General features: G+C 42.2%; 1 protein-coding gene across 7 annotated transcripts in view; it reads left to right on the top strand.

Annotated features, from left to right (window-relative positions):
• The window catches only part of SLC10A7 (solute carrier family 10 member 7), a 256,637-nt gene that overhangs the window by 188,233 nt on the left and 55,237 nt on the right, over positions 1-13,167 (top strand). For 2 of the 7 annotated variants that reach the window (XM_019828886.3, XM_045055793.1), the window contains one exon: positions 8,339-11,955. The exons of 3 other annotated variants lie outside the window; for them this stretch is intronic. In XM_019828886.3, coding sequence (XP_019684445.2) covers positions 8,339-8,422 — 84 coding nt within the window. In that variant the 3' untranslated portion in view covers positions 8,423-11,955. Of the gene's footprint in view, positions 1-8,338; positions 11,956-12,925; positions 13,124-13,167 lie in introns of those variants that run through there. 2 more of the 7 variants (XM_045055791.1, XM_045055792.1) reach the window with 2 other exon arrangements.

Raw genomic sequence — 13,167 nt, forward strand, 5'->3', positions numbered from 1 at the left:
TCCCCAAATTAAAATCTTTTCAGACCTGCTAGAATGGCCAGTTTATTTACCTTATCGCCTTAGCAAAGCCTCTAACATACTCTCCCCTCACTCCCATCCCCTCACACCCCATCTTACCTAGCCTAGATCTCCTGGTCTGTCATCATGATTACTTTTTTGTGTATACCATCGACAACCTTGCTCGTCTCTTACTGCTTTATATTTGCATGGCAAAGTGCCAGGCCTGCTAATATCCAACCCTATACCTTTTCTGCATATGTACCTGAACATGCCTGGAACACACGCTACCATGCTGACTGGTCTCATTTGAAATTCATGACCACTAACTGTGAGCCTGGTGATCATACTTACCTTCCCCTAATTAATCCTCATTCCCACTCTCTAGAGAGTCATTTCATACCTTCTCCTTGCTTCTCAAATCTCCAGTGCCTCTTCTCCTTGTTCATCTCAACTGATGCAGAAAAGAAATTAGCTGATGAGGAAATTAGAAGCAATCAGAAATTTTACAAAATCCCACCAACCTGCATCTACATTCTTTGTCTTTTCTCCTATTTCTGCAGATAAACTGTCTTTGCCCTCTTCTAAGGCCAGTCGCTCTTGTTGTATTATCTCTTATTGGCTACTTAACAATACAACTCAAAACAATTTCCTTCTTTGTCCTTTATTACCAAATTTTTTATCACTGGATCATTTCTGTTAACATATAAGTATTCTGTAATATTACATATCTTAAAAAATTAAATCTCATCGTGCCTATATTCCATTTCTGTCCTTTGTTTTACAGAAAAATTACTCGAAGTTATTTAAACTTATTCATCACTCATTCAGTAATAAGTATTGAGTTCTTCCTATATGCAAGGTGCTTTCCTGGGTACCAAAGATACAGCAATGAGCAAAAAGATACATCTTTGCTGTTGTGGAGGTTATATACTAGTGGAAAGAAACTACCAACAAATAAGTGAAAATACAATATATGAGTGATACATACGAAAGAGAAAAATAAAAGGAAGGAGAGGAAGAGAGAAGGAGGAAGTGCCAGAATGGGTAGGGGGAATTGCTGTTTTCAATAGGGAGGTCACGGTGGGACTTCCTAAGAAAATGATATTTGAGGAAAGGCCTAGAGTGTTCCAGGTGGAGGGAACAACACGTGGAAAAGTCCTGAGAGCATATATGGTGTCCTTAAGGAACAGCAAGTGGGCCAGTGTGGCTAGAATGCAGTGAACAAGGAGGAGAGTAGATAGAGATGAAGTCAGAGCCATGACAGGGGCCAAATGATGTAGGTCCTTGAAGTCCTTTGTTAAGGAGTTTTAATTTTAATTTGAGAGAGATACAAAACCATTGAAAGTGTTCTGATCATAAGAGTAGCATGTTCTGACATACCTTTTCAGAGGATGATTCTGGATGCTGGATTGAGAATAGATCGTCAGGAGATAAAGGTGGAGACAGGAAGACCAATTAGAAAGCTAGTACAATATCATGGCAAGAGATGGTTTAGCTTGGACCAAGGTGGTTGAGTAAATGGTGGAAAGTAGTTGGAAGTAGATCTTGAAAGACCTGAAAGATTGAATGAAGGTTATGAGGACACAGAAGAGTCAAGGATAACTAAGTCCATGCAATTGGAGGGGTGGAGTTACTGTAGAGAAGAAAGAGAAGGCTGTAGGGCTGGGCAAGTTAAAGGAACTCATAAAGAGCTCAGTCTTGCACATGTTTGGATTAAGATGCCGTTGAGACATCAAAGTAGAGAAATCAAGTAAGCAGTTGACTATATGAGTCTGGGATTCAGGGCAGAAGTCTGGATAAGAGATACACTTTTGGGAGAAGTCAACATAGAGATGGATTTGAAGTTAGACAGAATGAGATTACCAAGAGAGGATAGAGAAGGTATTAGTGGACCGAGTTCTGAGGCATTCTAATAATAAGTCAGCAAAGACCACCAAGGATATCCAGTTTGCTTAGGAAGAACACCAAGAGATTTTTGTGTCCTAGAAGCTAGTAGAGAATGTGTTTCAAAAAGGGAGAGAGTGGTCAACTACTTCAAATGGTGGTAATAGTTTAGAGAATGTGTTTCAAAAAAGGAGAGAGTGGTCAACTACTTCAAATGGTGGTAATAGTTTAGAGAATGTGTTTCAAAAAAGGAGAGAGTGGTCAACTACTTCAGATGGTGGTAATAGTTCAGATACAATGAAGTCTGAGAATCAGCCATTGGTTTTAACAAGATGGAGGTCACTGGGGACCCTAACAAGAGCTATTTCAGCAGAAATGTGGAGGTAAATGCCTAATTAAAGTCAGTTCAAGAATGAATGAAAAAGAGTTAAAGACAGTGATAATCGCCAACTCTTCATCCTATAAAGGATGAAGAAAATGGGGCAGCAACAAAGTTAATGTAGGATCTGTTTTTAAGTTGGGAAAATTATTAGGATATTTGCATTGATATTAATTCAGTTAGAGAAGAAACAATTCAGACAGAAAAAAGAAGGGTGAATTTGTGGACCCGTGTCCTTGAATAGGAGAAAGAGGGTGAACTGTAGTGCACAAAGGGAGAGTGTGGCCCCCTAAGCACAGATAGTTTATCCATAGTAGTAGGAGGGAAGCCATGGTATAAGGGCAAATATGCAAGTAAATTGGTTCCTGTAACTATAGGAGCTTGTATACGTTTTCTTATTATCGTTTATATTTTCCCAGTGAAATGGCAAGTGAAGCTAGGGGTGGAGGACAAAAAAAAAAAAGCAAAGAGGTATTGGAGATTTGGTGAAAGAGGCCAAGATTTGAAATAGTTATGTGGGAGATTGAATGGAATGGGCACACATAATGGGATGCTTTAGCCGCACCAAGAACCATCCTGAGTCTTTACACTTGGCTTTGACTCAGCCTGGATTTTCCCCTCAGATCTCCACATGGCTCTCTCCTTCACTTTCATCTCTGGTCTCTAATAAAATGTCATTTTAGGAGACAGCCCTTTCCTAACTACTTCATATGGAACAATATACCCTCTCTCTGCCAATACCTCCCCACCTACCATACTTAATTGTTCCATTTAGCATTTATGATCACATGATATTTTAATCATTTGTCAGTTTGTTTATTATCTGTTTTCCCCAACTAGAACATGAGCATTGCAGAGGAGCAGGGCCTTTATCTGTTTTGATCACTACTGTAACCCCAATGCCCAAAATAGTGCCTGTCTATGGAAGCCACTCAAAAGTATTTTTTGAGGGGTGCCTGGGTGGCTCAGTGGTTAAACCTCCGACTCTTGATTTCAGCTTAGGTCAAGATCTCATGGTTAAGATCTCATAGTCGAGAAATCAAGCTCCCTGGCGGGCTGTCTCTCTCTCTCCCTCTGCCTGTCTCCCCCTCCCCCTAACTTTCTCTCTCTCAAAAAAAATAAAAATGAATTTTTTTTTATTTTTTTTTATTTTTTTTTCAATGTTTTTTATTTATTTTTGGGACAGAGAGAGACAGAGCATGAACGGGGGAGGGGCAGAGAGAGAGGGAGACACAGAATCAGAAACAGGCTCCAGGCTCCGAGTCATCAGCCCAGAGCCTGATGCGGGGCTCGAACTCACGGACCGCGAGATCGTGACCTGGCTGAAGTCGGACACTTAACCGACTGCGCCACCCAGGCGCCCCATAAAAATGAATTTTTAAAAAATTTTTAAAAATATTTTTGAATGGATGGTTGGTAAAGGAAGGCTGTTTCTGTATTCACAACATATTACCAGTTTATCATAAATGATATTATAAAGAATACAAATGAAAAGTCAGATGCAGAGGTACATAGGGCAAGGTCTAAAAGGGTCCCAAATGCAGGATCTTCTGTCCCTATAGAGTTTGGGATATACTAACCCCCTACATGTGGATACATTCACCAATGCAGGAACTTTCTGAATCCTCTGTGCCAGGAACTGGGGACAAAAAAAAGCAAATATTATAGTAAAAGTTGCTCCTATCACTGCTATGACTCAGGAAGTTACAAGGTTTTAGAAGCTCTATGCCAGGAGGAAGACCGAACTTCTATTTCTTTTTCTTTCTTTTTTTTTTTTTTATTTTTTAAACATTAATTCATTTTTGAGAGAGAGAGAGAGAGAGAGCACGTAAGGGAGGGGCAGAGAGAGGGGGAGACACAGAATATGAAGCAGGCTCCAGGCTCTGAGTTGTCAGCACAAAGCCCACCACGGGGCTTGAACTCATGGACCACGAGATCATGACCTGAGCCGAAGTTGAATGCTTAACCAACTGAGCCACCCAGGCACCCCCCTGAACTTATATTTCTTACTGTATCACATCTCAGTTGGACAGATGGATGAATGCATCTGTCCCAAGAGTTGGGTTAGGGCTACCTTTAAGACTGGTATTTCCTTCCCTGTTACATGCTCCACCTTTAGGCACACATTCCTTTGTTATAAAGCCATTTTGAAGGGACTGGCTTCATTTTCCCTCACAGTCTGTGTGTGGAAAGGTAGCATGGTATGTATGGTGAGAAGGCATAAAATTTTGGTTTGGTTTGCAGCCAATTTGTTGTGTAGCAGTGGATTCTCCTTAATCCTTCTCAGCCTCAGTTTTTTTCCTCTGTAAAATGAGGATTATGAAGATTATGATAAGCTGAAATGAGTTAATTTATGTGTAAGTGTGCTGTAAGCTGTAAAGAACCATGCAAGTGCTAATTATTTACATGTGACGCTTTAGAAAGGAAAATAGAAAATAATTCCAGGAAGGATGTCAAGGTTCTGCAGAAGCACTTATCTGAGATGTAGCAACAGTCCAACTTGCCCAGACCTTAATGGTGGGCAGTCTTAAAACTTAAACCTTTAAGATTCTGTAGTCATTTATAGTCTATAATTTTATAATCTTACATGTAAATAAATCCAGTGTTTACCGTGGCTGACAGTGAGAGCAATAAAACTTTCCCTGAAATATTACCATTTGTTTGCTTGTAAGATTCGAAGTGTTTTGATATATACTACCTCAATTCTCTTGATAATATACCTCTGATATTGGCAGGGGCAGAAATTATTGTCTTTATGTTATCAGTTGTTACGTACCCGTCCCTGGGGTTCCTATTGTAAGGATAAATTAAGCCTTGCCCAGCTTTCAAAACTGCACTTATACTTGTATTACTTGGAATATTCCATCTTAATTTTCCTTACAAAACAATGTTACAAGTAGTTAAGCATCCGCTAGATTTCAAGTTCTCCTAGGCTAGGAACAAGGCATGCCTTATTCATTACCTTACCCCCAATGCCAAATATTCAATAAATATTTCTTGGAAGGAGCAAAATAGAAAGGTGGGTGAGTAATGAATGATTAGATCAGTTCAGATGGTAAATGGATGGTTAGAAGATGAGGGTCTTAGCCTGATGCATAAAATCTTACCTTGTATTTGCTCCAAAAAAGAATTTATAGGTTTTTTTTGTTTATTTTTTTAACGTTTATTTATTATTGAGAGACAGAAAGAGACCTAGCATGAGCACGGGCGGGGCAGAGAGAGGGGGAGACACAGAACCCAAAGCAGGCTCCAGGCTCCGAGCTGTCAGCACAGATCCTGACATGGGGCTTGAACCCATGGACTGTGAGATCATGACCTGAGCCGAAGTCAGATGCTTACCTGACTGAGCCACCCAGGTGCTCCTATAGTGTTTTTTTTTTTTTTTCAGTAGTATTAAGCAAAACATCCATGGTTGTATTCAGTGTGTGAATGCCTGCTGTGCACTGTGAATATTACAAAGCTCAATCTGATATAGATCTTTCTCTCAAAGAATTTATGTGTTCATAGAGGAAATAGAATACATTCCTAGATAATTAAAATCTAAGCCCGAAATTGTAAGTATCACAAGTATCAAAATATTTCAAAGGAGATTACTAAAATAGAAAACATTTTATTTATTTATTTATTATTATTTTTTTTAACATTTATTTATTTTTGGGACAGAGAGAGACAGAGCATGAACGGGGGAGGGGCAGAGAGAGAGGGAGACACAGAATCGGAAACAGGCTCCAGGCTCCGAGCCATCAGCCCAGAGCCTGACGCGGGGCTCGAACTCGCGGACCGCGAGATCGTGACCTGGCTGAAGTCGGACGCTTAACCGACTGCGCCACCCAGGCGCCCAGAAAACATTTTATTTAATAGAAGAAGTGAGAGGCGGGTGTTACAATGAATTTTGTACTGGATGAAAACTTTTGAGGAAAAAGAGAAGGTAGATGGAAACTCAAAGGATCTCCTGCTTACTTCAGATTTTCTCATATGCATGGTGCTGATTCTCTGTTATGTCTAACGTCACTTAAAAGCTTGCATGTCTTTCCTTTCCTTGATATGGTTATTTACCAGCCATTATTATAGTCTTTGTTCAGCAGCAAATAATAGAGAATACTGAACGAGAGAGAATTTTAAGCCTGGAACTGTAGTGTGGTAGTTAAGACGAAAAGAGACTGTAGGGCTGAGTTCAGCATTTAGGTGGTAAGTTCAGGCAGCCAGTTTGAAGCCCACGTGTACCATACTGGGACAGCCCATCAGGTGACGTGAAGCCCCTGCTTCTATGGACTTGTGTTCCCCTCCAGCCTCCTTAGCTGCTGCCCCACATCTGCTTCCCAACCACATCTTGTTTATTCTGAGGAGTGAAAGGAAACAATGTTTAAACTTCTTTGTTACTCCCTGTGAAAGTTAAGACAAAGGTCAGGGATAACTGTATTCACACCATAGAACAGCTCTGTCTAATTTACTGCAGTTATGATCTAAGGACACCATATATTGGAGACCATATTCACGGTCTCAAACTCCATAATTCTGTAGAACACCAATTTATTTAAATAAGTTTATGCTTGGCAGGGGAAGGTCAGTAACACTTTAGGCTTGTGCGGTTAAAACAGCAGACCAAGGCCTCACTTCTACCCTAGCCATAAAGGTCATTGAACATCTAGGTCTCTGGAAACATTTGGAGTCCAAACTTTGACCACTTCTGAAAGTCATGTCCTCAGAGTTATAGATCAGATCATCTTCATATGTGGGGATGGCCAATTCAATACTTTAGGATGTTAGGATGTTTAGGATGTACATTCGTCTACACCCTTACCCATTCAATAGCATGTAAGCAACCGCTTAAGGAAGTGAAACGCCACCAGTGCTGCTGTTATCTCAACTGAGTTGATATGACTTGATTTCTTGGGGATCCGGCCTCTGTTCAAGCAAATATTTATAAGGCATTATGATAGTTAGACATATGCATACATGCACCCACACACACAAACAGATATACACTCACATGCATGCACACCACGTTCTGTGTCTGAGCTCCCTATATGTCCCATTGATGTGACTGTCTTCTGTTACTTCCCACGTCAGTGGTTCTTAAATCCAATAGCCTTTAATTCCCACAGCACTGTATAAGAAACCTTGTTTTTCCAGGAGGAGAGGGAAATGGGAGGAGAGGTAGAATAATTTTTTTTAAGTTTATTTATTTATTTTAAGAGAGAGAGAGAGGGAGGGAGAGAGAGAGAGAGAGAGAGAGAGAGAGAGAGAGAGAGAGCAAGCAGGGGAGGGGCAGAGAGAAAGGGAGAAAGAGAATCCCAAGAAGGCACTGTCAGTGCAGAGCCCGATGTGGGGCTCGAACCCACAAACCGTAAGATCGTGACCTGAGTCATAACCAAGAGCCAGCCACTTAACCAACTGAGCCACCCAAGTACCCCGAGGTAGAATAATTTTTAACAAGTATTTATAATACGTACTTCATAAATAATCCCATGGCTACCTTTCAATGTATTATCCTCACTTTATATGAGAAAACTTAGGTTCAAAGAGGTTTTGTAATTGACTTGAGACCCTCTACAAGTAGTAAAGAACATCAGGTGCTTTCAGCCAGGCGCTGTGCCCCCTTGCACGTGCCTTTCCAAGTTGTGCTCACAAAGCATGCCTCCTAGGAGACACCTGTTATTTTAAGACCTATTATCACCATCGATGATTATCTCCGGAACATGTATATCTTAGGTAACATAGGAAAGACAAAAAAGAATAAGGCATAGTTATTGCGTTGAAGGAACTTAAAGCTTATTTGGGTAAACAAGAATAAGTTAGAACATGGGAGAGATTTAGAGGAAAACTCTAACTGCTAACGTACATGGTTCAGACTACATGGAGCAAGAGTTCATGTACGAGGCGGGCCCAGCATGGGAGAGACAGACTGAGTGGCAGCTTTCAAAGCTACAGTCCTCATTAGTTGCCCTCGTGATTGGCCATCTGTGATAGAAAATTATTCCACTTTTAATCCCATCAATATAAACAGAAACAGTGAATACAGCCATTAGTGTCATGTACAATAGTCTGATTACATTTTGTAATATGTTCCCACAGATGGGTTGTGTATTTGGCGGTCACACACGTGTGATGCGTAAAGTGACAAAACGTGAAGCACTTAAAGAGCAACCGTCCACTTGATTGCCCCAGTCGTTCACGTTGAGCCAGTCTTCCTACCTTGTGCCCAAGTGTTCCGAAAGCAGCTGAAGACAAATCTCCTCCTGAACCTGAGAGGAGCTCATCTTTGGGCTGTGTGTGGAAATCCCTCAGAAGTCGTTCCCACACAGAGAGGATTTTGTAAAGCAAAATCATCTGTGGGATCTCTTGTAAATGCTCATGCCAGCACTTCCCTCTCCCCTCTGATCTCGCTGAACCGTAATGGGCCGGGGGAGTGCCTGGCAAGCTATTTCCAAATGCTCTAGAGGTGACACTGATAAACCCCTCTCCCTTTCCAGGATCAGTGACCCAGAGAGGCCACTGCCACTGCTGGTCTGGGACTTCTCAGGCTTAACTGAAGGCAGGCAGGGACACCGGATGACCGTGGCACTGCCTTAGCCAGGCTTTCCCCTTGCCCCTTGGTTCCCTCTCCAACAGCAGCTGCCGCTGCCGGTGCTCCCCAAGCAGGTGGGGTCTGGCCAGAGTGAAAGGGAACAGCTCCCTTAGGCCACTCCTGCCTTTTGGTCCCCCGGCTTAGGGCACTCTTCTGGGGGAACTTAGATGTTTACTCCACTTGAGGGACTATTTAGCAACAATGGGCTCTTTGGTTCCCTAACCAAATAGACTGACAAGACCAAATTCTGTGGCCAAATTAGGAGCAAAGTTTGTTCCCAGATGCCTCTGAGTATCTCTCCCTCCAGCCTTCCATGTCCTGATAGCCCATTCCCCACAGCCAATTTGCAGTTCCCTTAGGCACGTTTCACTGAACATCCTGTGTGGTTTGAGTAACCAGAATTTACAATTGTACACAGTTTCCGTCAGTGATTGGAAGGTAATCTTTTCATCTTATGTTTTAAATTAGCATATAATAAAAAGAAATGTTTTACATAATTTATCTTTAAAAAATTATTAAAAGCCTATTTTGTTCGTTACTTCTCAAAGAAAAATACCATGCGTCTAGATATAAAAAGGCTCATTTCCTCTACTAAGTATATACTTTCCAGACAGTAACCCAATTTTAGTTTTATGCATGCAGCTGAATCACGATTAACAATCATATTTTAATTTTGATAAAAATCATGGCCATGTTTACGTTGAGCCCATCAGCTGGTATACATTTAAGTCCTTGATTTTGTGTAAGTCATCAACGTGGTTTGCAGGTTTCTCTGTGAGAGAAGGGGCAGCAGTTGAATGAAAGAAAGGCGAAACTATAGTTTCTGGGGAAAGATGGAAATCTCAAAGGATTTGGGGGACCGGGGCCTGGGGACACTCTCCCTTCTTCTGTTTGGATGTTTGTCTTTGTGATGGGAAGGACACCGGTATTTATGAGGGTGTCTGTGTAGAGGTACAAGAAAGTAGAGCCACTAGTAAGTGAGCCCCCTTGCCCCCTCCCCAGGATCGGGTTCTGCGGGCCACGGCGGAGGGTGGAAATTGGGCAGGAAGTGAACAAACACCGCTCCCTATCTGAAGTGGCTTTGTCCCACTTTTCTCACAGAAGAGATTTACCCTTCACCATTCTACAGTATAAACTGTAAATATCTGTTCTTATATTTTCCCTGAATGCAGTGCTAATGAAAGCAAAGACCAATCATCAGGGGTGAATTATTTAATACAATAATGTTTTAATAGCCGAGAAGAGACACAAATAGTAGAGACGCCAGTGGCTAATGGATTTCCCTGGTAGGAGATAAAAGGCTGATTACACAGCAGAGCAAGTGAAGACCTGGTGCATTAATGACAATTTACAGGTCAGCTCACTTACAGAAGTGATTGAAAACACACCATCTGTTTTCTAACTGTAGGTTGATAACTCTGATTTTACAGACGCTCAGCGTCTCCATCAAGAATTGTTACTCATTTGTCTCTCTGAGCCTTGTTTGGCCCCACAATATTTTACTGGCTGAACCCCCAGATTCTTTCCAAATCAGTTTCTAAATTGAATGGATTGATAACTGTCAACCCTGGTTCCATTCAGCCTTTCTCTGCCAGGTTATATAATGAAACCCTAATGCCCTAAGACAGCCATTGTATATATTGGATTAACTCTTTCTGATGCATTTACTCAGATACTATTTAGGTACCATCCTTGAGAGAGTTGAGAAATAGTCACTCAAATAATCTCCTGTGTTCTGTAGTTCAGATCTGGAACCCCAGATGAGAAAGACTGTATCATCAATTACTGCTTCCCAAGTTTCTCCCACCTCTCTTTTTGTTTCTCCTTCTCCCTCTTCTTGCTTCTGCCTGCCTTCCAGTTCCCCATCTCCATGTAGGCACCACACACACACACACACACACACACACACCCTCCCTGTCTTTCTCTCACAAGGGCAAGAAAGGGGGATCCCAGGTTTGGCTTCTACCCCTGCCCCCTTCCCCATTTCACTGCTCTGTATCTTCTGTAATAAATATGCAGCAGAGTGCAAGAATGGCGTGTGAGGGCTGTGGAGCGACACTTCCAGGTTTAGGTCATGGCTCTGGCACTCTCTAGCTAGTGACCTTGTCTAAGTCCAACTGTTCTGTGCCACTGTTGGCTTATATGAAAATGGCGGTACTAGTAAGACCTACCTGAAGGAGTTGCTGTGAGAATTAAATTATTTGGCATACATTAAGCATTTAGAGCAGCGTCTGGCACATAGGAAGTCTACAAGTAAAATTGCCATTATTGTAATTATAGGAGATTGTTGGGAGGCCAGGCAATGTGATCCTCTTCTTGAGACTGTGAATTAAGCAGGGCTTTGTAACTTGTAGTTGGACGGGTGGAAAGAAAAGAAAACATTGTCAGGCCTCTTTTGCTACCTATGTATTGTTGGTTAATTGAGTTCATTAATTGAACTCAAAATTGTTGGACACCTGCTATGTGCTAGATTAGTGGTTCTCAAAGGGTGAACCATAAGCTCAGCAGCACCAACTTCAGTGGAACCATATTGGAAATGCAAATTCTCAACATCCTCCCCAACCTTCTCTGAAGATGGGGCCAAGACATCTGTGTTTTAAGAAGCCCTGCAGGTATTTCTGATGGGCTAGAGTTTGGGAACCACTGCTCTAGATGTAAAACGTAGTCACTCTGCTGGGCTCTGGGAATATAAATATAAATGAGACCCTGTCCCTGACCTTCTGGAACATACAGTGTAGTGAGAGAAACAGATTTGTACACAAGAGCAAGACTAAGGATTCTGAGAGGAACAGTGCAAACGCAGAGCCACAAAAGAGGGGGCGGCCGAGTCTATGTTTCAGGAGGAGGGTTTGGAAAGCATTCCTAAACAAGTGATACGTGAATTAACCCTTAGAAAAGGACCAGAACTTTTCCAGTTGTGAGTGGGGAGGAAAGGTATTCTATGGCAAAGAGTGCGCGAGCACTTGGTAGTGGGTAGACATGCACACGTTCCTCAACTTTTAGAAAGCAGCTCCTGGAGCCGCCTGGGTGGCCCAGTCAGTTGTGCATCCAACTTCAGCTCAGGTCACGATCTCACAGTTTGTGAGTTCAAGCCCCTCGTAAGGCTCTATACTGACAACTCAGAGCCTGGATCCTTCTTTGGATATCGTGTCTCCCTCTCTCTCTGCCCCTTACCCACTCATGCTCTGTCTCGGTCTCAAAACTACACATTAAAAAAAAAAATTTTTTTTTAATTTTTTTTTTTCTCAACGTTTTTATTTATTTTTGGGACAGAGAGAGACAGAGCATGAACGGGGGAGGGGCAGAGAGAGAGGGAGACACAGAATCGGAAACAGGCTCCAGGCTCCGAGCCATCAGCCCAGAGCCTGACGCGGGGCTCGAACTCACGGACCGCGAGATCGTGACCTGGCTGAAGTCGGACGCTTAACCGACTGCGCCACCCAGGCACCCCTAAAAAAAATTTTTTTTTAAAAAGCACCTCCTGGAGAGGGGGGGGTTTGTGTTGTGTTCGCTGTTGGATTCCCAATGCCTAGAACATGCTCCTGCCTCACAGGAGGCACCAGTAACTATTTGAATGATCAAGCACAAAGGTCCTGAATTTTCACATGTTTAGTTTTCGCTGCAACATTTCTTCTCACCATGATATTAAAACAAATAAAACAAACCTAATTGTGAGTTCTCTGCTTCAAAGCATTATATCTCTAAAAGAAATTAGCCAGTGACCGGATTGTTCATTTAACACACTGTATATTAAAATACGGGTTGGCAGTGTGAGACTATCACCTTTAAATCTGCCAGGGTAACTCAATGAAGCACAGAGCACTGGCCTGATACATCCTTATCTTGCACCTGCAACTCTATCCAAACGGACAAATTATTGATGCTTCTTATAAACACACTGGTCTTCACAATAGAAACCATGACAGGTTCCTCATTAAAATGTGAAGAACAGAATATCCCTCGCACATATTTCCTTCTGCTTTAGTTAAAATCAACTCTGCATACAAAATGATGGGGTCTTGTGCTTTTCTGGTCATGCTCTCATATGTTACCTGATGCCAGATGCTCACTCTTCTTTCTTCTGTACTTCATAGCGTCAGAAACGTCCCCAAGAGCATCTCTGCATCTTCACATTGACCACCACGACAGGTCTGTTGCCGATTCAAAAGAAAGGACTTATGCCAAATTAGACCTCAGTACTGAGATCTCCTTCCTTTCAGAACCACTTCTAAGAGAGCCATCCTGCGGGATTTCCTCCCCAGCATCACTGCGTACCTAGTCTGGCTTCGTGAACCCTGTTAGTTGCATCCCTGGCCAGCTTGCTCTGGCCTCTGAT

Source organism: Felis catus, chromosome B1, assembly GCF_018350175.1.
Source record: "Felis catus isolate Fca126 chromosome B1, F.catus_Fca126_mat1.0, whole genome shotgun sequence".
NCBI lineage: Eukaryota > Metazoa > Chordata > Mammalia > Carnivora > Felidae > Felis > Felis catus.